The sequence below is a fragment of the Glycine soja genome, chromosome 1 (genome assembly GCF_004193775.1).
Source record: "Glycine soja cultivar W05 chromosome 1, ASM419377v2, whole genome shotgun sequence".
NCBI lineage: Eukaryota > Viridiplantae > Streptophyta > Magnoliopsida > Fabales > Fabaceae > Glycine > Glycine soja.
Genome location: NC_041002.1, coordinates 50,091,154 through 50,115,084, shown reverse-complemented (window position 1 = coordinate 50,115,084; position 23,931 = coordinate 50,091,154). Strand labels below are relative to the sequence as shown.

Sequence of the window (23,931 nt, the reverse complement as noted above, 5' to 3'; positions counted from 1 at the left end):
ATATGTAATGTCAATTTGGAACTGCACGTGATACAAAATTTTCAACTTCCACTCCTTCTATTAGATTTTCGTAGAATACACAATATAGAGCGAAATCAGATGAAAAATTCAAGCACGGGATATTTGAGATGTCATAATAATCATTTATTTTGGTTATACATGAACTAACTGCCTGCTTCTAATTCCTGTCTGTATAGACCTTCGAAACATTTGAAGTTTTTTACAATTCTTAATTTCTATATGACTGAGAGAGTTAAAGTAAAAAGGTAATCATTCAAGAATTCTCTCCCACCTTCACATCAAAGCCATGTAAAATATATTAATGTACATTTGGCTGAATCCTCTGAACACTAGGGTCTAGGGATTAGATGGTGTTCCATTGTAACTTTGGGGTAGATTAATCAATGGCGAATGGCAACATATGTACATTATATTACCTGACAAGTCTACTGCTCCATTCTATAAATGTAAATAGATTTTGCTCCATGCTGCAATCAACCATTTTTTTTCCTGCTGATGAATTGTCAAGCCATCCGAGCAACAAGGCACTAGTTAATGTATCTAAAATATCTCTGAAAACATTCATCGTCCTTGCAACTTTTGTATATAACTTTGTACACTTCAATTAAGAGTCTTGGAAATCGACTTGCAAAGTAGTCATTGAATCCTTCCGGAACAGGTCCTATCAGTTCCTGATAAGCGAAAAGAAATTAGTTAGAAGCCACACACATGTAAAGATGAGCAAATCATTCCCGGGTTATAAGCAATGGTTAATATGCATTATGATGAATTACCTTCACAGTTCACATTCCCTGAAGTTTAATGAAATTACACTCAAAAGCCTCTCATTTTTTAACATTACACTGACCTCCCTCAATTCATAAAGAAATCAGAAAAGTTGATATCAAAGAATCATAAAAACAGGCAAAAAAAAAAAAAAAGACAATTATGCTGGAAATGATGGGTAGAAATACTCAATCCTTCCTGAAAATCGCATTCGTATATTTCAGCTTAAAGAAATGGAGGTTGGCTCATTCCCCTACTAATGACCTTCAACCCTACCCATGCAATCCGTAAATCCAATTCAGTAACTATCCAACCATGAAAAATAAGGGAAATATGAAATACAAAGCAATAAAAGGAAATGCACTCGGAAACCATCTCATGTGCCCTTCTTGTAATGAATCATTTGATCAAAATACTCCTCCTTCCTAAACACTCCCTGTTTCAGAATTATCCTTCATCTTTTCTTTTCGAATTGTATTTGAAAGTTTATTTTACCAGAAATGGTACAAAATATTATGTTGTTATATGAATTGAGGGAAGTCTATTTGTGATTAAAAAAAGGAGGAATATGGAGTATAATTTCATTAATACTTAGTGAGTGAGTGTAATTTGCCTTATATATTATCAATAAGTTTATGATCTTGGAGGATTGTACCATATGTTAATAGAGATGCAAATTAGACATCTTATATAAAAAAAGATATCACCAGTAAATAAAAGAGGGACAGTAAATTCAAACAATCGATTTCAATGAAATTCATTATGAAAATTAAAAACTTAAATTCAAGCACAATCAAACAAATGCACAACTGTTATTCACTATTTCAATCAACAAAGACCAGGACTTCTAAAGACTAATTAACACCATTGCATTTCCCAATCACATCACAAGATAACAACATCAGTAACCACAAAAGTTACAATACTATCATGGCAACCAATCATCAACATTATCACCATCATTATCTGCAGTCAAGGTTGATGTACTTGGCTTAAGATTCAATGCACAATACGCTTCATAGTCTACAGAATTTTTTACTGTGACAATTGCTGTTATGATAAAAAATCAGAGTTCAGATATGGTTTTAGTTGAAAATAAATTTTGAAGGACGTGGGTTTAGATATTGGGGGAAATGTTGCAAGAGTTGATTGTGAAAAAAGAAAATATTGTGGATATTGTAAGGCAAAATCATTATTAAAGTGAACAATTACTAAAACACAGCCATAAAATAATAAAATATTCAGAGTTTCACTTGGTGTAACTGGTATTAGGGATGAATTTGAAAAATGAAGTTGACCACAACATTTAGAGCTAATTTTGATCAAGAGCTACATTTTTTTCTCTTATGCTAATTGCTACATTGTTAAAGTGACATTGAACTGTTTAATACACTTCAAGATAATGAGACTTCTAAAGTGAACAAATAGTTTCATGGGTTTCACCAAGAGAAAACAAATTATCACGAGAAAATGTTAGTCCAAGAAAAAACCTGAATTTCTTGAGGCAATTCCCTGTAGTGATTTAGCTTATTTCTCATGACCCTCAGCAAGTGTCGAACACTGTCATATTTATATCTCCGGTAACGACCAATGTTAGTTATGAAATCAGGATCTAGCTTCTCATCCCATTTTGCACCTAAAGCCAGTGGAGCAATGCTTTCTAGAGCCTTCAAAAGATCAGAATCAATTTCTCTGTCTTCAAGTTCCACTCTGTCACTTACATCACGAAGAAATGAAAGTCTCATCTCAGAGCTCCAAAAAAGAGGATGATGCAATACTTCAATCGCTGTTAGTCTGACAATAAATGAAATAACTTCAATGAATCACTTACTTGTGATAAGACAAACACACAAAAATATGTAATTCCAGTTTCTCTACTCATTGAAAGTTATCAGACAATCCCTCTGAATCTTATCATAATTTATGCAATTATATCTCATGTTAATTTGGCAATTGCATGCAACATAATCTCTTTGATAACCTACTACGGATAATTATTTCGCTCCAACCATGCATCTGCATGCATGTGCAAGGCAATCACCTTTCCTCACAATTTGCATTAATTATACAGTAAATAAGGATAAAGTGCATAAGGAAACAAAGAAATATAACTATAAAATCAAAATACAAATCAGAATAATGTAGATCCTATGTAGATAATATTTTCACCAAATAAGAGATTCAATTTTCCAATAAGCTTCTTCGTCTGGAATTCATTCATGGCCCAAAAGCACCAAAATGAGTATCCATACATTTAGAATCATCTTGCAATGTTCAAACTGCTATTGGAATTAAAAAGCCAGTTGAAGATGCACTGGCAGCATCATTAAATACAGATGTTTCAATAACTTTCATTAGAGATCAATAACAAATGTGTCATTAGGTCCATAACAACCTAAATGACTTTTTTTGCATTATATTCAAGATGAATACCTCCATGTGACCATGTTAAATCACATCATTTTCATTTAACCCATTCTGACCAATTTTAGGCTCAACTTAAAAGAAGTCTGATTAATATAAGGATATATTCAACAACTCATAATACTGACTATTACAGATTTATCAAAACAACATATCACTCTTCCATTTTATTATTTATATTGGTCAATTGAACTTTGAATACTAGAGAAAAATCTCAATTGACATTTCATACATGTACAACATCTAGCAAAATCAAAAGCTGGAATTTCAGAGGTAATAACAAATTAACATTTCATATGTGAACCCATCATTTATACTACACGACAATTAAGTAATTCATAACAAGATGCAAATTATTAATAAATATATGAGAAGGTATAATTATACACCTGAGATCAGGGTTAGGGTTTAACAAACAAGAAATAAGATCGTCGGCTTCAGGAATAAACTCCACTAAGAAAAGATCCTTTTGATTTTTCACAATATTGAAATCCCGCTCAAGACGTTCTCCAAATGGATGTCTTCCTCCAGTCATGCAGAAAAAGAGAATGCAACCTAAACTAAATAAATCCACAGCTCGTGTTTGACGTCCTTGAACAAGTTGCTCCGGTGCTTGCCACCCTGAACTTCCACAGCCTACATGCAATTAAGGAATTGAACCTTATTGTAAGATTAAGAATAAGAACAAAGAATTGATTAAGAGTTAAGACCTGTAAAATTAACGCTTCTACTCACCAGTAACAGTGTGACCCAAAGAAGACATATCCTCAAGAAGGCGTTTACTAATTCCCATATCAGAAAGCTTTGCACATAATGATTTTTCTTTTAATATCAAAACATTTTGGGGTTTCAAATCTCGATGTATTATTCCTAGTTCATGCAAATGAACAAGTCCAGAAACTACATCCCTGTGTTTCAAAATAAAAGTGAAAGTGAAGACAATGGCAACAGAAAATAAACAAATAAGTTAGAACAATAATGTAATAATTGAACCCTCATGTTTGAGCTATACTAAATAGAAACACCTATCAACCTCCAATGACAGAATGATCCTAAATGGAAATTAAACAACACTCTCCTGCATATTCTTAACTTTTTTGGTCACTTCTACCCTTTCTACCAATCTTTTACTATTTTATCCTTTTACCTCCATATGTCGTATTTGTGTCTTTCACATCCTATTGGATTCTCCTATTACAAGGTAATGCCCAAATTGTTACTATCTCACCTTTTCTTTATGGGAGCTGTCAACCTATACCACCTTAGATCTAGCACCACATTTACGATAGATCCTTTTCTTCTTTCTCCAATTATAGAAATGCTACTCCACATCACCTTAACTAGGTAGATTTTTTTAGCCTAAAATTGAACTACCATATGAAACTTTAGCTTCTATAGCTTATTAAAAAAATGGTTTTTATAGTTCTATTTCTAATAGCAAACAATTAGGCGCATGTCAATCACAAAAGTTGTTACCCTAGTTGGCTACAATACCACTCATTGTCTCATCCATGCATAAGGTATCTCCCTTGTCTGCAAATTCAGGTAGTTCTAACAACTTTCACTCACCATTTTTACTAATTAGCTGAGAGAAATATTACAACCTTTTTCTAATCTAAAAATGTGATACATCACATCCAGTGATAGTTGACTGAATCAACCAACAAGTGTTTAATATTTTCACTAACCTCATCAGTTTCAGTAACAGAGGTGATGGAAATCCATTTGCTTTCCAAAGATATCGCATATCATTCCTCGTATCGATTCGAGCATTTTTAAAAAAATTAGAATATTGATCCTCGCAAATTGTCGGGTTCTCTGATATATCAGAGTACATATGAATTAAATCATCCAAGTTGCATGTACAACGTTCTAGAGCAAGATAAACAAAATCATGATCACATTCCACCCCATACCATCGAACAATGTTTGGATGTCTATCAGATGCAATGAGATTTTGGATTTCTTTATGGGCTACATCATGATGGGCTTTGACAAGACGTTTGACAGCAACAACTCGGCCTTCATATGTCCCCTCAAAAACAATGGTACCATTGCTTCCCTTAGCAATTTCTTTGTTTGACACAAACAGTTTACCAATTCTGCGTCCATCAACTTGCATTTGTGTATATGTATCAGTGTTTGTCTCCTTACGTGCTAGTTTATCCTCCTCAGCTGATGACATAGGTTTATCCTGTCTGTTGTCAATGGTGATATTGTTCTTTACTGACTTGCGTGCTTTCTTCTTCTTAGGAGGTAAACTTCTTGAATTTAACTCCCTGTTTTGGTCTTTATTTGTAACCACCAAATAGTGGTAGAAAACAAAAAAGCCAAGAAAGATGGTAAATAATATAAGGGGTAGTGTTGTTGACCATTCAATCACCTTTTTTGGATCAACTTCCTCTTGTGTACTGATCTCCATAAGAGGCCAAGGGAGCATGGCTACATTATCATTGCTCTCACAGAAATCGAGTTTTTGTTGCAAAGAGGGCAAAGAATTTGATATGGGCAAAGGTAGCATCATATTACCGCCCTGACCAAGGATAAATCCATCCATATCAGGTTGTGATGGAAGCATCAGCTCTGAAGTATGGAATGGGAGCATAATATTCTCTTGATAAATACCAGACAATCTTCCAGGGTCAGCAGGATGTAACAGAAAATTCTTGCGTTGGCGGTAGACTTCATTCAGTTTCATGTCCCAACATGCATACGGCATAGCAAAATCTAAGCCACGGTCTACAACATACCCATCCTCTGCATCAAACGAATCCCTTCCAGAAGGATTTTCATTATGTTGGCAAATTAATCTAGCCTTAAATTCTGCCACGTTCATAGTCCACAAAACTATTCCTGCTTTACCAAGAGATTTCAAAACATAATCAGACCTAGTTATCTTGAGCAAAAACTCAGGTGAGTCCAGCTGTGCAGGATCAACAAGCTCATTATTCTTTGTAGTTGTAACACGCTGCAGCCGATCATCACCACTCAACACCACATTAGAAGCATTATCAAGATCATAGTGCGTTCGAACAAGCGCTCCAGTTTTAGCATCCACTTCAAACATAGTGTCTTTTTTGGATCCAAATATCGATGCTCCCTCCTTTGTTTCGGTAGGGGTTAAAGCAACATAATTTGCAATTGATTCGGAGAGTCTCTGCAGGCATGAAAAAAAGTCTTAAACGCAACAACTTCTAGTGGAATAAATAGTGCATAATCAATCATAAAGTTAACGAGTGTTGTGTCACTGGACTCATAAATTAATTCCAATTACGAAAAGGAGATAGTAAATCACAAACCTAATGTTTGTCAGTCATATCACAGGACCATAGAGTATAAAAAAAGCATTGACATATTTGATGTGATATACACTACCGTTTTACCAAAGCGAGCATCGTGGACGATCAATTCCCAGTCATCTCCGCATTCGATGAGACCGGTAACGTTGTTGTCCTCAGGGTCATTGATGGGAGCACGATAGGAGTGGTGGTAGATGGGAGATCCAGTTGAAAAAGACCAAAAAACCCTCCCAGAAACACTGTCCACCAAATACATAGTGCCATCGAGGGCAGCAACAAGTGCCGTGGCCGGTTTAAGCGAGGGTGCTGGTAGAGAGGGAAGAGAGAGTTGTTGGGATTGTGAGGCGGATAAGCTGAAGAAGAAGAAGAAGAAGAAGAAGAAGAGAAGGATTAGGGATAACAGAAAGATTGAAACACGACACTTCATTTGCCTTGTTTGGACATCAAAACAATTCCATTTCCTGCGATTCGATGCGATATTCTGTGGTTGGGATCGCCCACCCCCCCTTTTCCCTCAAACTCTAAATTATGGATCAGAATACCAGATTTTGCGTTTTCTTTTGGCTTAATTATCTTGTTGCTCAAATTATTTTAAATACATTAATTTATTCTTCAAATCTTAAAAAAGGTTTATTTATGTTCTAAAAAATGAACTAATTTGATTCTTAGAAAATAAGTTGAAGATCTTGATTCATTTTCTAAAATTTAAAAGGTGAAATTAAATATTTTAAAAATTTATAGATTTTGACATGTCAAATGTTAATTATCATGCCTTTTCACATTTAATGCCTCGTTGTCTACCATTATTTTTTTACTATTTTGGCGTGTCAAATGTTAATTATTATGCCTTTTCACATTCAATGTCCCGTTGTCTAAATTAGAGATTACATATATTCTTTGAATTAATACTAGTAATTAATTAGTTAAAATTTATAAAAAAAAATATAATTTAAATATAATAAATAAATATTGGTTTAAATATATTATTTTCCTTCTAAGTTAATATTTTTTTATTTTTTATCTTTGAAAATTTATTTTTTTAATTTTAGTCGTTATAAATTTGTGCATTTTTAATTTTGATTCCTATAATATATTTTGTTCATTTTTAATCATTAAAATTTGTTATTTTTAAATTTTAATTCTATAAGTATAAACTTATGAGAATTATAAATGAAAATTTATTAAATAATATAATTTTGGTAAGACTAGTTTTTGAGATACAATCGTCAGAATTGAACTAAAAAATAAATAACAAAAATACAAAGTTGTACACACTCAAGCTGAAAAAATGGCTACAAGTGGATTTTGTTACAGTTCGTATCCTCCATATCCAAATCAAGTTGAAAATGTTTTCTTAGCCGGAAGGTTTCTCTAAGTGTTATCTTCCCACGTGGATATGGGAAAACAAAATGGATATCATCATCTGATACACACTCAAGCTCAGCATCATCAACTGAAGCTTTTGTACTGCAAGATAAAGCAACTTTAAATTTTATCATTAACATTGTTAGGTGATGTACCATTGATAGAACATTGTAATTTGTTCTTGTTAGATGAAGCAAGTACTGTGGCTGATCAACAGAAGAGAAGTTATATTATTTTGTCTTAGTTGTACCGATAGCAAGAACAAAATCATTATCAAAGTACATTAGAACTATCCTTCCAATTTTGGCATTCAAGGTAAACATAGTATCTTCTTGAGATCCAAGTATGTCTTGTCCATCTATCTTTTGTATCAACAAGGTGAGAATGAGCAACATATTCTGCAAAGATTCAAAAAGTAACAACATACACAAGAATCATTGTTGAACACCATTAATGTGAACCTTACTTTGTTCTTTTTTTTTTTCTCTCTTTACCCAAGAAATAAAAACGCATACACACTCAACAATAGTGGAATAGATAAATAATAAGCAACAACAAGAAACAATGACAAAAAGCATACACAAGGGAAACACTTGAACAATGTCTTACATCAATTCAAATCAATTCCATCATTACGTAGTAAAGAAGAATTTATATGATGTGTTGAATTGTTTTACAAGAGTCACTACCAGTGGTGGCTCTGACATGGTCAAGGTGGGCAACCGCCCAAGGTCCCATATTTAGAGGAACATGATTTTTTTTATTTAATCTATATAAATATTAAATTTTTATACAATGTTATAATTTAATACTATCAAGGGGGAGTAGGGATATTCATGGGTACGGGTCACTTATGAACTCAAATTGACCCAGATCGATCAGAGCGTTTTGAGTTGGGTCATTTATGCATTTGGGTTAAAGTCAAATTGAACTGATCCAAACCGTTCATGTACGAGTTGAGTCATGAGTTTAGATTTAGATATCCCATCAAAATCGAATTGAACCAATCAAAAGTTTTAGAATTGTTTGATTTGACTTTAAATACTGTTAATATTAAGACTCAAAGTATTAGAACGACAAGTGTTTGAACTACTAGTGTTGGAATTTCTTAACATATTACTTTTAGGTATATTGTTATTTGTTTCACTTTTTTTCATATTTATTTTTGTTGTCATGTTTATAATATTAATGAATCATATTTTGTTTATTTATTTCAGCAAATCTGGTTGCAACAAATCTAGTTGTAATAAATCTAATTGTAACAGAGTTTATTGTAAGAAAATTTGTATCAGTTTATTTTAGAATATTATGTTAATGATATTAAATAAATCAATTTTACTACTTTCAAACATTTGATAATATTATATTAATTATATTGGATATTTGATGAATCATGATATAAAATAGTAATTCTAAGGAAAAAAATAAAATTTAAATGGGTAACCCTTTAGTTTGAACCTAACCAGATCATTTATGAATGGGTTGGGTTTCAAAAAAAATTATAAAAACCAAACCGAACCAAATTTGATTGGGTTGAATCTTAAATTTGACCAAAACTAATCCGAACTAGCATGCAAACACCCCTTTAGGGGAGCTTGAAGAATTGTTTTTGGCATGTTAGATTTCAAAATATAACAAGGGATAAGTTATAAACATAAAAGAAAACAACAAAAGTTGAAAATTTTATAAAACATGACAATTCTCAAGGTTGGTCATGAGATCTTTGGTGCCCTAGACAAACAAAAAAAGTTACATGTTTATAATTATTGAAATATTGTCCGCCTTGAATTTTTTCTTTTACAAAATTCATTAATAATTTATTTATAATCAAGATTATTTAAAACAATAATGATAACATGAGTAACTAATATTATTCTAAAAAGTTGTTATCAACAATAACATGGATAATTAATAATTTATAGAAAATTAATAACCCTCAAACCCTTCCTACTCCTCCCCACCACTACCACCCAGCCTCCTTCCTTCTCCCCACCACAAGTCTTTCCCCGGCCTCCTCATCATGGATCATCCCACTTCACCTTTACCTTGTGACGATGATTTCTTCATTGTCACCATTGTGCTTTTCGTGATAAATGAGATTATTTTTTACTTTCCTAAGGACAAAGAGGTGTGGATGCCGACTTTTCGAAGGACACAAGGGTGGATGCCAAATGCATCCACAACCTCGTTGAATGTAAAGTTAAAATGAAATAGGAAAAAAAGAGAGGAAAGAGACCCCATTGCTTTTAAATAAGTTGTGAAGATTATAGTTAATATGTTTGCAACTATGAGAAAGATGAAGTTGAATCCATTCTTTAAATTTGATGGTTGAGAGTGATCATAGAAAACCTTACTAAAGAGGATAAATAGAGGCAAAGCACCATGTTTTTGAATGGTGTGTTGACCTCCTTTTCAAAAAATTTGATCATTGGGTTTTGTTGGAGACAAAGAGAGGTGATAACTAAGACATGTGCTTAGTTGTGAAGTTGTTGTTAATTAAGCGTGTTGGTGTACCTATTTGTCATCATCTTGTGTTTTGAATTAAATTTTGACTGGTTGACTTTTGGGTAAGATTTCCTAAATAGTAGCATGATTAGTCTATAACTCTAATTGTTGGTATATACAACATTTGAGTTTATTTTTTGTTCCTTCTACTATTCTTTTGTGTGTTTATTTTAATATTTTTAATTTTGATAAAATCATTTACTAGATGTAACGATAGTGAAAATGTTAAATTTTTATTTGTGATCTACAGTGTCACAAGTCAGATTAAATAATTTTGCTTTGATTTATATAAATTTGTACATATGATTAACTATCAATGTTATTATTAATAACAACTTTTAGAGTAATTTAGTTATTTATGATATCATTGCGTTAAATAATATTGATAATGAATATATTATTAATGAATGTTGAAAATACATCAATACGGATAATATTTCAATAATTATGAGGGTGTAATTTTTTTGGTTTGTCCAAGGCAACAACCCTAGTCGCGATGTATTATTTCCAAACTCAAAAACATTGCTAATCCAAAGAGTCTTTCCAGTAGGTATACAGTGTCAACCACGAGTATGCATGGTGACTTGTTTAGATGATGGTGGGAGACAAAATTGTTCGGATTTCGATGTTGGAGAGGGAAAGATGAAGAAGAAACAAAGGACGGATAGGAGGAGAATCTTCTTCATCTCAAAGGAGCGGGAAGACCTTCATTCTTTGCATGTCACTCACACACGTCTTCCAAATGCTATTATTACCATTTTTAATATTTTTATCTATTGGAATATTAAACAGTAGTTAAAGTGATTGTTTTAACCAAATAATTAATTAAAAATATTAATTTATCATTTTGAAGTTTTTAAAAATACATATATATTATTAGCATTTTGACTTAATTATACTCTTGATATTTTTTTATTTGTAGTAAATAGTAATATATCGAATTTAGAATAACTCGTATCACACCAACTAATTATACTCTTGATGATTTATTCAAAGTATAACTAATTTTAGTTACCTAATTTGTAATGTTAATTAAATTTCTTTGTTTTAGAACTATTTTTTTATATATATTAGATGAATTTGTTTTTTATTTATTTTCTTCTAACTAAAATCACTAAAGTGTTATTTTTCATCCAATTATTTGAGAATTTGTTATAGATTTGAGAAATAAATTAATTTTAAAAGTATAAAAATAAAAAATATGAGTTAGCAATAACAATGCAAAGTTTTTTTTTCACCAACATTTAATTTAAAACTACTATAATAAGTTTATTGATTTTTATAATAATAATTTTTAAAATTATATTAATAATGATTTCTAAGAAAACTTATAATAATTGTTAACCATTTTCATATTTTATTTAAATTCTTTTGTAATTCCTTCTAAATATGTCTTTAAGAATGAAAGCTTCTAATTTCATTGACTATAAAAAATATTTTTTTTGCAGCATAATTAAGGCATTTCATTCATAAAAGACTGGTAAATACAACAAGAAAGGATTAGCGATAATCTTTGAGTCTAATAACATAATTTGTTGCTCCCCTTACAAGCAAGTGTCCAACATTATTTGTCTGTCTCTTTACAAATTCTATCCTAAAAAAGTTTTTTTTTTACCAGTACTGTAAAAAGTTATTGAATAATACAAATTTGATAAGACTAGTTTATGAAATACAACAGGAAGAATTGAACTAAAAAATGAATAAAGATGCAAAGAGTGATTTTTTTTTATTTTCACAATAATTATTTTAATTTTTCATTAATAATGACTTCTAAATGATTGTCATTATATTTTTTTTTTTGCATTGGTAACGTATAAAAATTAAAATCATAAAAAGTAAAAAAATGAAATATTGAAAAAATGTGAACTTAGTAATTTAAATTAAAAAATAACAAGAAATTCAATAAATTACTATCCCATATGAAACTTCTTGAAAAAAGTGAAAAGGCACTTATTTTAATAAATATATCAACAAAATTCTTAAAATACATTTTAAAAACTTATAATAATTATAAATCATTTTGATAATTTTATGTAAATTCTATTGTAATTCTTTCTAAATATCTCCTTAAGAATGAAAGCTTCTAATTTCATTGACTTTTTTTTTTTGTGTGTGAATACAATGATCGCATTAAAATTTGAAGTTAAGATTTCATATATATTACCTCAAACCCAACCATTCTCATTGACAATAAAAAGTTATTAAACAACATAAATTCGGTAAGACTAGTTTCTGAAATAGAATTGGAAGAATTGAACTAAAAAATGAATAAAAATACAAAGAATCAAAATGGAAAAAATGGCTATAAATAGACTCTTTTTTTTGGTTTCCTATGGAGAACTACATAAAACACAAACTTTTTTCAGTACCTAAAATATTACTTGTCGTTGTAGGAGGTGGCGGAAAAGGAAGACATGGGTGAAATGAAGAAAAATACGTACATGTTGCTAGATACTTAATTTCTGAATGGCAGTGTCTTGTGTTGGGGACAAGAAAGCCAATAATCACTTCAGTCTCCTAACTTATTTGTTGGGTGGCATGGGTTGATATGACAGCACGCATTGCCAAAATTTCACTCAATCGTAAACATACCATTCTAGCTTCTTTCATTATATGTCCTTGAATAGAACAAAAGTGGTGAAAGAAAATTGTTGTATGACATTGTCAGTCACACAACCATTATATATGGTTCTGTATAGAAGAGTTTAGCCAGTGAAATCAGAAACTAAAGACGCCTTAAGATAATAGCCACAAGAGGAATGTTGACCAGGCAGTGAGTGCTATGGCTGCAGCAGTATATGTCCACAAGAGAATAACTGAACACTCTTCATTTCCTACTTCAAACAGCTGAGCCACGGTACCTGCATAATAATATCATTAAATTTTGACAATAAGGAATCTATGGCTAATGAAATATCAAGTGAATGGGAAATATGGAATGGATTGTATCACTTACTAATATTCATAGCTGGTGGCATGGCATACTGCATAACCAGCACATATTGGAATAAAGGATCAACAGGGAGTAAGCCCAAATTTGCTGCTGCTCTTACAATAAACAATCCAATAACAGGTAGTAAGAAAAGTCGAGCTATGATGATGCTAGTGAGGGTCAACGGTTTGACACTTGATGATTTCAAGCCTGCAATTTCATGAAAAAGTTAGCTAAGCCCACGAAATTGGTAAAAAAAAATAGCCGCTAGGATTTTAGATACCTTGAGTGAGGTTACCACCAAGCAAAAGGGTGATGCAAGGAATGGTCCCATTCCTGCAAAGCAATGAGTTCAATCAGATAACTGTGTGGTTGGAAAAGAAATAGACACTGGAGAACAATTTGGTTTCATGAGCAAAGATGCATACCCTAGCAACTGAAGAGAGTCTTGGATGACTCGCAGTGGAGCATTGTCTCCTATTATTAGGTTCCTTAGCCATGCAACCGCACCAAAGAGGAAACCAAAAAACTGATCATGGAATATGGAAGTAGATGAATGTCAAATTGCATTGATGTAGTACAAACTAGAGATTAAAAACCAAGAAACAAATCTAGCAAAGAAAACAGAAAGGAAAGCAGAAAAAAAAAAAAAAAAACTCACTGTTGCAATTGCCGGTGGTGACACTAATTCTGCCAGAAGATGGCTCATAACTTCTACCATTCTATGCCAAGATGATTCTGTCTTTTTCGATACATTGGACTGATCTTGGTCTACAATCTAAAAATTCACATCCCTTTTAGTAACTAGTTGTAGTTGAGAATGTTTGATATATTAGGGGCTATATGCATGCTTTGAGCAGGTGAAAAATAAGATTATACTTATTAGGGGCTATATATATATATAATGGGATAGGATTATACTTATTATTGTTAATTTCTTACATTGTTAACTGTGTGAATAATCACTTTCATATGGATAAATTTTGATGGGGTGAAGGGTAAATGAGCAGCACTTCATTAAACTAACACGCCAACACCGAGTAAATGCATACTAATTTTAATTTTGAAAACCTTCCTACTGAAACAAGTATAGCCATAGTGTAGTGGGTTGTCAAGGTCTTACAATTTGGTTTTCAGTGTCACCAATATAAGTCGATGTCGGCACTTCTATTGTTGTGTCTTCACTGTCATTATCCTTGAGAAGGTGAGTTTCAGCATTAGCATCAAAATCTTTGTTGGGAACCTTTACAATCTCAGCAGCCTCGAGTGCCTTAAATTTCAAAGATCTGCTTTTTACCGTCTGGTATGTGTAGGTCCAAATGAAGATGCCACCAAGCTACAATTAACAAAACAAGCGAGTTAATAAGATAATCTACACAATAGTATGCTATAAGCTAATATTTTAAATGTAAATAGGATGTCTTACGGCCATAGAGAAAGATGCATAAGAGAGTGCATTATTGCGGCAAATATCACGTGCACCAAATGGGCCTCCTTTCTCATCACAGATAGCAGGGATGATTACAATAGGAAGGTTACCCATATTTCCTGATCAAAGAAGCATTCATGAAATAAGTACATTTTTAGATGAAGGTTTTGCTAATAAAATTAAGACACGGATTGGTAGGAGTGAAAATTGAAGGAATGGATGGGGATGGTGGCATAAATTTTACAATGTATTAAGATTTAAGGCATGCATGATGCATCCATTCCTTCAAATTTTACTCTTGTTGAGCATACTAAGTAACTATAACTTTGATGCTATGCTACCTGATGAACATGCAGCAATAATAAGACCTTCCACTTTCAAATTAGGCTTCAGTAATTTTACAAGTATCCATCCTATAATCCCTCCAATTAAGAAGGTAAGTCCAACATTAACAGGCATAAACCACCTGCATAGATGGGTCAACATGATATGGTTTAGCACAATCAATTAATACAAAAGAACGCCCTACTTTTACTCTACTTTCAATCAACTAACATGCATTAATTATCCATCACTACTATCAATGACAAAATATATCAAAGTCAAAGTCTGTGCATTGTGTGTAATAATTAATGACGCTTATAGCTCTGTACTCTGCAGTGCCAATGAGTGAGATATCTTAACTCCTTACCTGTCCCCTAATTAAAAAGGGACACTTGTTTAATATCACTCTCCACTGATTGTAATTTTTTTACTCGTATCACATTTTAAACATTTTAATAGGAGTGACAGGTAATGAAACGGTATGTGTGATTTTATTCCGATCATTAATTAGGTGAACCACAGGTATTAACTCAGCTTGTTTGTCCAAAATTATGCTACTATGTCTAAAGCCATAACGAGCTTTTATTTAGATATGTAGCTGTAGCTACCCACATTAATTAACGATTTAATTTTGTGCAATAGCTCTTATCCTTAGGATAACAAATGTGATCAAACACAAAGCTTAAAGTTCATTCTTAATTCCGCCTCAATAAGGATGCTCATGTAAGTGTATAATCTGGCTTTGTTTCGATTGACATGTGTTCGGTAACCTTTTATTTTTGTTAGCTTTTTTAGGCTTTTTATGAAGAAAAACAGTTCAAAAAATAATACATATTAAAAACAAAGATGGTATACGTAAGAAACCTTTTTTGCGTATAGCGAATACAAAATCCACATGTTTATGTATTAGTGGACAAATATTGAATTAAAAAATAAAAATAAAAACTTTAATGGAAATCAAAAGTTGTTGGCTTTATATGCAAAATTTGTGCGACATGAATTGGCACTATTAGCTTTTCGTTTGACACATATCCTTTGTGGATACTGGATAGATGCCGAATCGAACAAGTTATAAATACTTTTCTATTCAATAAGACTAGCACTGCTATTTAACACAAATAGCACTGAGGCGAAATAAACGAATGCATCAATGCAAACACGGTCACAAAAAATGAGTGAGATGTTTAGGACAAAGTTGGTCATTATAGTTATTGAAATTGAGATTCACTGTTACTTCAGTAATTTGTTTCATTAAGTCTTTAAACTTAATTATTTACTATCATTTTAATCCTTAAACATACACTAATATTATCACTTAAGTCATATTATATGTAACTTTTGACTAAAGCAAGTGACAATTACAATCTCGAAAACTTTTTTAGGATTTTGTTAATTCTAGAGATTAGTCACAACAAATCATAATTTCAGAGACTAAACTAAATATTTAACGTCAAATAAGTTTTGATGGAAAACATATAGTTCTTGCTTGTTTGATGAAAATTGTTTCGTCCTAGTTAGCATTTTTCTAAAAATGACACAAAAATTTGGAGTGGAAAACAAATCCATGCGTACCATGATATCATATCATCAAGTGAAACACTCTTGGCGAAACTGGAAAATACAAGTGAAGGAGTGAATATAAGGAAGACAATCTGCAAAACAGGCAAACCAAAACACAAAAAAAAGAAGAAGGTTACTATATATTGTTTGATTAGAATCATGCAGAGTTTGTGCTGCATTTGTTGTCTATTCAAAGGAATAAATGGAGGAGCAATGAACAGGTGTTTATTCATTAATCATTATATTTATATATGTTTAATATAGCATGCATCTCTTACCTTGTTCAAGGCTTTCCGAATGTCTGGTGAAAGAAGATTATCGAAATACTGAGTTGCCATCAAAGCTCCTAATGCACTGATAAGTAGGACTTGAATAACTGGCAAAGAAGCCACCTCCAATAGTTCCAGAAAACCCATCTTTAACTTCCTTTGTTTTTCTCGTGTTGATCTACTTCTTCTGTTTGCCGCTTAATATTACTTCTGGACATGAAAACCCATTTTTATTAACTTTTTCCTCCCCCCCTATAGGATGAGTTAACATGAAAGAACAGCGATGAATCATTAGAATCCAAAACCAGACAAAAAAATGTGACGAAGTGGGACAGTAACCAATTAATGATTAACAAGTGTTGTTAAGTGGGGACAGACCGCAATTTCAAGTACCAATCACTGAGTCTGAGTGTCCAATTCAGTATATAACTTGTTAACATGGTATATGTATCTAATTTTCGTGCAAAGCCAAATACTATTCATGACCAGCACATTGAACTCATCAACGTGCATGTGTTACTATATGCATATGTAATGTCATTGCTTAGTTGCACCACTCCCTTTATGACTATGTAAATGTAGATTGCGGAGTGCATGAAGCTTTGATTCCTAATCCAACAAGATCTCTTAAATTATTGACAACCAAACAAACATTTATATCGTTCAGATTTGTCATCAAAACTGGAAAAGATTATAAGCGTTACACAAGAGAAAACTGTTGTCTAGCGTGATTCTTGAAAGTTTGAAACTAGACACTGAAGATAATTCTAGAGTTTCTTCAACCGAGTTCAACGTTTTGTGTACCTAATTTTTTGGAATATATGGATGAAAGAAAAAGAGAAATAGAGCAAAAAAGTAAACAATAAATATGATAAAAATAAAATTAAAATAAAGTAAAATAAATAAATAAATATAATAATATGTGGTGCAAACTACATCTAAAAACAACAAATCCATTATTTAGAAACAACTGATGAAACTTTTGTTTGAACGAAGATTTTATTTATTTTTTAGAAGCTCACTATTCAGGTATCGACATAGTTGTAGTTGTAAAGTTGTACTATAATTGTATTATTAAAAGTGGAGGTTTCGTAAATACTTTGACTTTTGGTTTAGGCTGCTATGAATCAGAATAAAAAAAAGATTTGGCTGCTAACCTGCTGTATTATCGTATTCATATTGGCAACCTCTTAATTTCCATATCGTTCTGTGGCCTCATCAAGGTTTTTAAGTAAAAATTCTATTTTGATTAGTGGATAATTAATTCAGACCGTAGATTATTTGGAGTACTACATCATTAGTGTGCACATCCTTTTCAGCTATACAATTAAAATTTTAATTTTGAATAATTTATTTAATTAAATTATATTTTGATTATATAATTAGTTTATTGAAAAATAATTATTATTTAAACTGAACGAGCATTTTTATAAAATAATGTTTTAATAAATATTAAAACATCCTAATTTGGTACTTAATTATGAAAATTATGAATTTATAGACTGACCAAATGAAAATAATTAAATTTATTATTTCAGTTCAAACATCATGTCAAGTTGATATGGATAATGCAATCTGATACGCTTGTTCACATGGTGTTTGTCTCTTACAATAACAGTACTCCCATAATTGATGTCATTTATAAATCAACCTCTAAAGACTAAAACCAGCAAAGAGAAGAGAGATAATAAACTAAGAGAAAAAGTCACACGCATGATAAGAAAGAAAAATACAAAAATAAGATATATATATATATATATATATATATATATATATATATAATTATTATTTATTTTCTCTGATCTATCTTTCTGTTTATCTCTTGTATATAAGTTTCCCCATTTTCATTAGGCAAACAAAAACTTTATTACAATTTAGGAAAAATATTAAAACTTTATTTCGTAGATATATACATGGACAAAATTTAGAATTAATTTTTAGTATTTTTAATGTTGTCTTTTAACCAGAGTTAGAGTTTTAATTATTTCAATGATCAGCTAATTAATAATAATTTGCATAAAATATCGATATAAATTAGCAAAATGAAACTTCAACTCAAATCTAAATGAAGAAAAACACTAGAAATACCTAAGAAATTGAATCTAAATTTTATACTGTATGCACATACATTTGTATGTATTGACATAGGTAGAGCTAATTAACAAGCATGTCCCGGCTCACCAATGAAAATGGTTGCCAAGAAAAGTGACAAAATGCAAACACAGAAGAAGCACATTCTAATTAAGTGGGTCAGCCTCCAGAAATTTAGAATATCTCAGCAGCCAAAAACTTTCTCAGGAAACAAATTATCTTTTAATTTTATATATGATTATAAAAATCATCTGAAAAAAAAAACGTAGAAGCCTTTTTATTGACGCATGTTAAATGTTTGTTTTGTCAGAATATTATCAAAGTAATTCAAACTTATGATTCTCTCTTTCCTCTTTCTTTCTTAACTATGAGACCAATCTTATAACTCTCTTGTTAATATCTACATTTGAAATGAAAAATTATGCTTTCTGAATCGAAGTGTAGTATATATATATATATATGAATGATGAGAGAGAATAGATATATAATGCTAATGCATATGCATATACGTGAAGAGAGGGGGACTAATGAAACCTGGGAATGAAAGGCTCTGATGAGTACACGATATATATTCGCCTCAGAGGATTGAGTTAATACAATGCATGCCTTGTCTTCGATCCACACACATACATACATATATATATATATATATTGACAGAGAGACAGAGAGATTGTTCTTTCTCTCCTCCAACTTTGACCAAAGCCAACGAGTCATCAATTAATTAATAAGCTCAATATAAGCAAATATCAGGACCAAGTTAAATTTAATACTACATATTTATGTTCATGTTCCCCTTTATTTTGGATATGTTAAAAGAATCTACACTAACGTAAATAGAAGCATTGATAATTTATTAATTATTTTAAAAATTCACAAAATATAACAGTTACCTTTTATTGTATAAGAAAAAAGAGTTATATATATAGTGAAAAAATTTATACCATCATTTAATCATAGCTCATTATGTAAGTTAAGTTTATTAAATTTTATAATAATTACTTTAAAAATCATAATAAAAATGAATTATAAGTACGAAGAAGGTAAAGATGTTGTCGACAAATACTAATAGTTAGTTAGTAGGAAAACTTAATCCAATAACTCTAAATATAACAATTACTTAAGAACTTAAACTGTGTAAATAACATTTTTTTTCAATCATTTTTAATATGCCACATGCCAAGTAATAATTAATATTTTGATTTTAATTACATGTTATGAGTAATTAATATTTTTAAATTTTTTTATTAATTTTTTTCAATCATTTTCAATTTTTAATTACATGCCTCATATTTAATATTTTAATTAAATGTTTTTATGAGTAATACTTAAGAACTTAATTGAATGTTACCTGAAATTCAACTCGGCCAAATATGTTTAAGATGGTCATGCATAACTAATTTTTTAAAGTTCAATAGGCTCAAAAACACTGGGTTAAGAACAATTAACACATGGGAAAGAAAGGGAAGAAGGTCCTAATAACTTAGAGATAATTCAAATATCTCCAAACGTTCTCACCTGTGATAATTCAAATAACCACTAAATCAGCCTATTAATTAGACTTATAAAGGCTTGTGAAAGACACTTGCTATTGCTACATTCCTAACTTGAACAAAAGGAACAAGTAGAATTATTATTATTATTATTATTATTATTATTATTATTATTATTATTATGTCAAAGACAATGTCATTTCATTTATAATTCATAATTTATACGATATATATGACTTCATATGATATGCTCGTTTTTCTTTATAACGAAAATCATTAATTATCAAAATAAAATAGTTATAAATTCGTTTAACATTAATTGTCCTACAGACAAATCATATTGAATTGTCAGACCTTTTCATGCAATTCGACAACACTTTAAACAGCTAATCTTAATCATGTTGCATTTCCCTTGCTATATATTAATTTTGGGGCGTTAATTATAGATTTTTTACGTTAAAAAAGGGTACCGGGGGAGTACACCATAAAATGATTGTAGATGAACTTGCACAAATGACTATCCCTTACTCTGATAGAGCTGTTTGGGTGGAATACCAACGTAAGTACGTAACGTAGCTATTTAAGAAATACAAAAAATACTACTGGGAAGCGCAACTTCAGGTGAGAATCACAACATTCAGCTGCCATTATATTCAATCTCAAGCTCATCACAACACCTAGGAGTACTTGCAAATTGGAGGGGATAGATAGATTGAATTGAAAATAATTACATTAGGCAGAAGAAAATTGACAATTAATAAAAACAAGCTTATTACTAGTTGATATTAAAAAAAAGAATGAATTTAATGTCTATATATCAGGATAAAACAAGATTATTTAATTATAAATTATCGTTTAAATTATTTTAATTAAAATAATTATTTTAAAAGTTAATATAAATTGTCATTGAATAATTATATAAAAAAAATTTTACTGTCAATATATATAATTCTTTTTTCTCTAAAAGAAATTTAATTTATTAAAAAAATAGAAAGCAAAAATAAGATACAAACACAATACAATTAAGAGTATAAGCACACCCGACCAAAAGTATAATTAAACTTTTTTGTATTATAGAATTCCAACTCAAATTGAGAAGGAAGAGTTTAATATCAAGTGGGTGACTAACAACGTATGCGAACAAGACAGAATTTGTGAGTTCTGCATTCAATGAATTAGAGTGTATATTAACTAATTAACGCGTACTTAATGAAAAATTGAAAAAAGACAACTGTTGGGAAGTTTTTCTAGTCAAAATATTTTATTTGAGAAATTAATATCTTACCATAATAATATCCCAGAGATGCTCTGATAAAAAATAAAAATAATAAACAACAAATTGTTACTCGAACTGAGAGTAGAAAGAGTTTAATATCAAGTGGGTGACTGATAATTTGTTGTCTTTAATATTTTTTAAGGATAAATGTTAGCTTTTTTTATATCAAATGTTAATTGTTTATTAATTTGTTGTTATATTTAATATTAATTGAAGAAAATTAAGCATTAGGTAAATATAATTTAAATAGTTGGTTAATTAGAAGAAAATTGATATTGATCTCATTTTATTTAATTTGAGTTTAGAATATATATATATACATGAGAAAAGATACACAGTGTTGTCATGAGAGTATAATATCACCACAGAAAGGAATATAAGCTGACTTGGTCCACATGGATTCAATCCTTGTTGATTTGCAAATAAGTAGTGATACATAGATATTCCTTAATTTTAAATATCACACCAATATTTCTTATTTATTTTTATCTTTTTCTTTATGTTATATCATAAACTCTGTTATACTTATATATTTTTTTTTCTCTCACCAAGTGTTGAAATCATTGAATCATGAACCAATGTCAACGGCCACCAATATTTACTCAAAATAATTATAGGAAAGAAAGGCCAATCCCAAAACATCCCCATTTCTTGAGTTTTGTTGTCTATTGGTTTGGAGATTAATGGTGACAGATACACTGCAAGCTGCCAAACGATTAAAAAAGAAAAAAATTGAGTCCAAAATCATGGAAGTGTTATGTTTCTCATTGGCTGTTGGTGATGCTGCGCAGCTAACAATTGCTGACTTGGACTGTGATTGTATCTAAAACCGTCGCAAAATTTCCTTGTATATGCTTTGCAGGACATTATTAGCGTGGTGGTAACATGTCTATTTACTACATTTTTATTTTATCATTATTTAAGTCTTTCTATAAATAAAAGGGAAAATCGTTCTTCTAAGTTTTTTTTTTATACATCATGTCTAATATTTTAAAAATAAAATAAAAAACAAAGAAATATAGTGTTCATTTGTTATGCATGTTCATATAATAAAAATATTAACAATTATACTAACATAATTAGACTGACATAATATATCTGATAATATGTTAGGAAGAAAATGCAGCACGAAGACATCTCTCACATAAAGCTGCATACATGGATAAGTTGAGTCATGCCTTGTATGGACCAAGGGTGAGTTGGTTAGGTCGTTGGGTAGTTAGTTGCAGTAGTTACGAAACCGTTGCTAGAGTTTGTTAAACTCATTGTATAAAAGCTTGTCCCGGAACTTGAATAAAGAAGAAGAAATACATTTCGAGAATTATAGCTTAGTCAGGAGGTTCCTTGACCTCGAATCAAGGAAAACACGTCTCTCTCCGTTACTCTCACCTTCTTCCTCCTTCCTCCTCTAACCAGCGCATAACATAATATGTCAAAGAAACAAACACTATATTTAATAAATCTTTTACAAAAATAAAATTTATGAAATAAAATCATTAATTACTGAATGTAACTTAAGTAATAAAACAAAGCAAAATGCAAACAAAACAAAAAGTGAAGATCATTATAAAAATAAATAATTTGTTTTAAATATTTTTATTACTGTATTATAATAATTAAATATTCTTATGTTTAATTATGTCTTTCAGTTTATTTAATATTTTGCATATAACATATGAAGTATAAAAAGTAAAACTAAATAATTATTACTTTGGATTAAGATCAAAATTGGAAAGTTAAAAAATACTAGTTTTGATAGTGTCAAAATTAAATAATTGGTATTTTTTCTTAAAAGGAATGGTGTTTTTTTTAGGTTTCCTTATTTTTCATTTTAGCAAAAATTTCTTATACATAATAATTTCACAGGCTTTTTTTTGGGGGGAGGGGGGGGGGGGGGCGGGGGGTTCCACCATGTTATTGCTGTTGATGTAAAATTATTATTAATTTTGTCAATAATTAACGTCTGTAAAAAAAACAAAACTGATAAATCATCTTTAGTAAAATTTCTCTAACCAACATTTTTTTTATTAATAAGGCTTAAACCTAAAAACTTAAGAAAATCTAAGTCTAATTTTACTTGGAACAATGACATATTAATCTAAATAATTGGGGTTGTATTTGAATATTAAAAAAATTAACACGTATCCGCCCTCAATATTATTAATGTTATAAGATAAAGA

The 23,931-nt window shown here is 30.5% G+C and overlaps 2 protein-coding genes across 5 annotated transcripts; both read right to left on the bottom strand.

Annotated features, from left to right (window-relative positions):
• Window positions 1-31: 31 nt before the first annotated feature.
• Window positions 32-7,064, bottom strand: LOC114419076 (serine/threonine-protein kinase/endoribonuclease IRE1a-like). Of its 2 annotated transcripts, none has more exons than XM_028384680.1 (6): window positions 6,586-7,064; window positions 4,899-6,367; window positions 3,946-4,118; window positions 3,600-3,846; window positions 2,277-2,580; window positions 32-692 (listed from the first exon to the last, which is right to left on the bottom strand). In XM_028384680.1, the coding sequence occupies exons 1-6, from the start codon at window positions 6,934-6,936 to the stop codon at window positions 549-551; spliced, it is 2,688 nt and encodes an 895-aa protein (XP_028240481.1). In that variant the 5' UTR covers window positions 6,937-7,064; the 3' UTR covers window positions 32-548. The 2 variants fall into 2 exon arrangements, with proteins under 2 accessions (XP_028240481.1, XP_028240488.1); XM_028384687.1 differs by having other exon boundaries at window positions 6,594-6,739.
• A 5,602-nt stretch (window positions 7,065-12,666) lies between these two features.
• LOC114419046 (protein PIN-LIKES 7-like) lies at window positions 12,667-19,607 on the bottom strand. Of its 3 annotated transcripts, none has more exons than XM_028384644.1 (11): window positions 19,519-19,607; window positions 16,903-17,103; window positions 16,637-16,716; window positions 15,082-15,206; window positions 14,738-14,859; window positions 14,435-14,647; window positions 13,973-14,089; window positions 13,740-13,840; window positions 13,595-13,647; window positions 13,336-13,521; window positions 12,667-13,240 (listed from the first exon to the last, which is right to left on the bottom strand). In XM_028384644.1, exons 2-11 carry the CDS (start codon window positions 17,038-17,040, stop codon window positions 13,116-13,118), a joined length of 1,260 nt encoding a protein of 419 aa, XP_028240445.1. In that variant the 5' UTR covers window positions 17,041-17,103; window positions 19,519-19,607; the 3' UTR covers window positions 12,667-13,115. The 3 variants fall into 3 exon arrangements, with proteins under 3 accessions (XP_028240445.1, XP_028240437.1, XP_028240453.1); XM_028384636.1 differs by having other exon boundaries at window positions 16,903-17,145; window positions 19,519-19,594; XM_028384652.1 differs by having other exon boundaries at window positions 16,903-17,100; window positions 19,519-19,594.
• Between the last annotated feature and the right edge of the window lie 4,324 nt (window positions 19,608-23,931).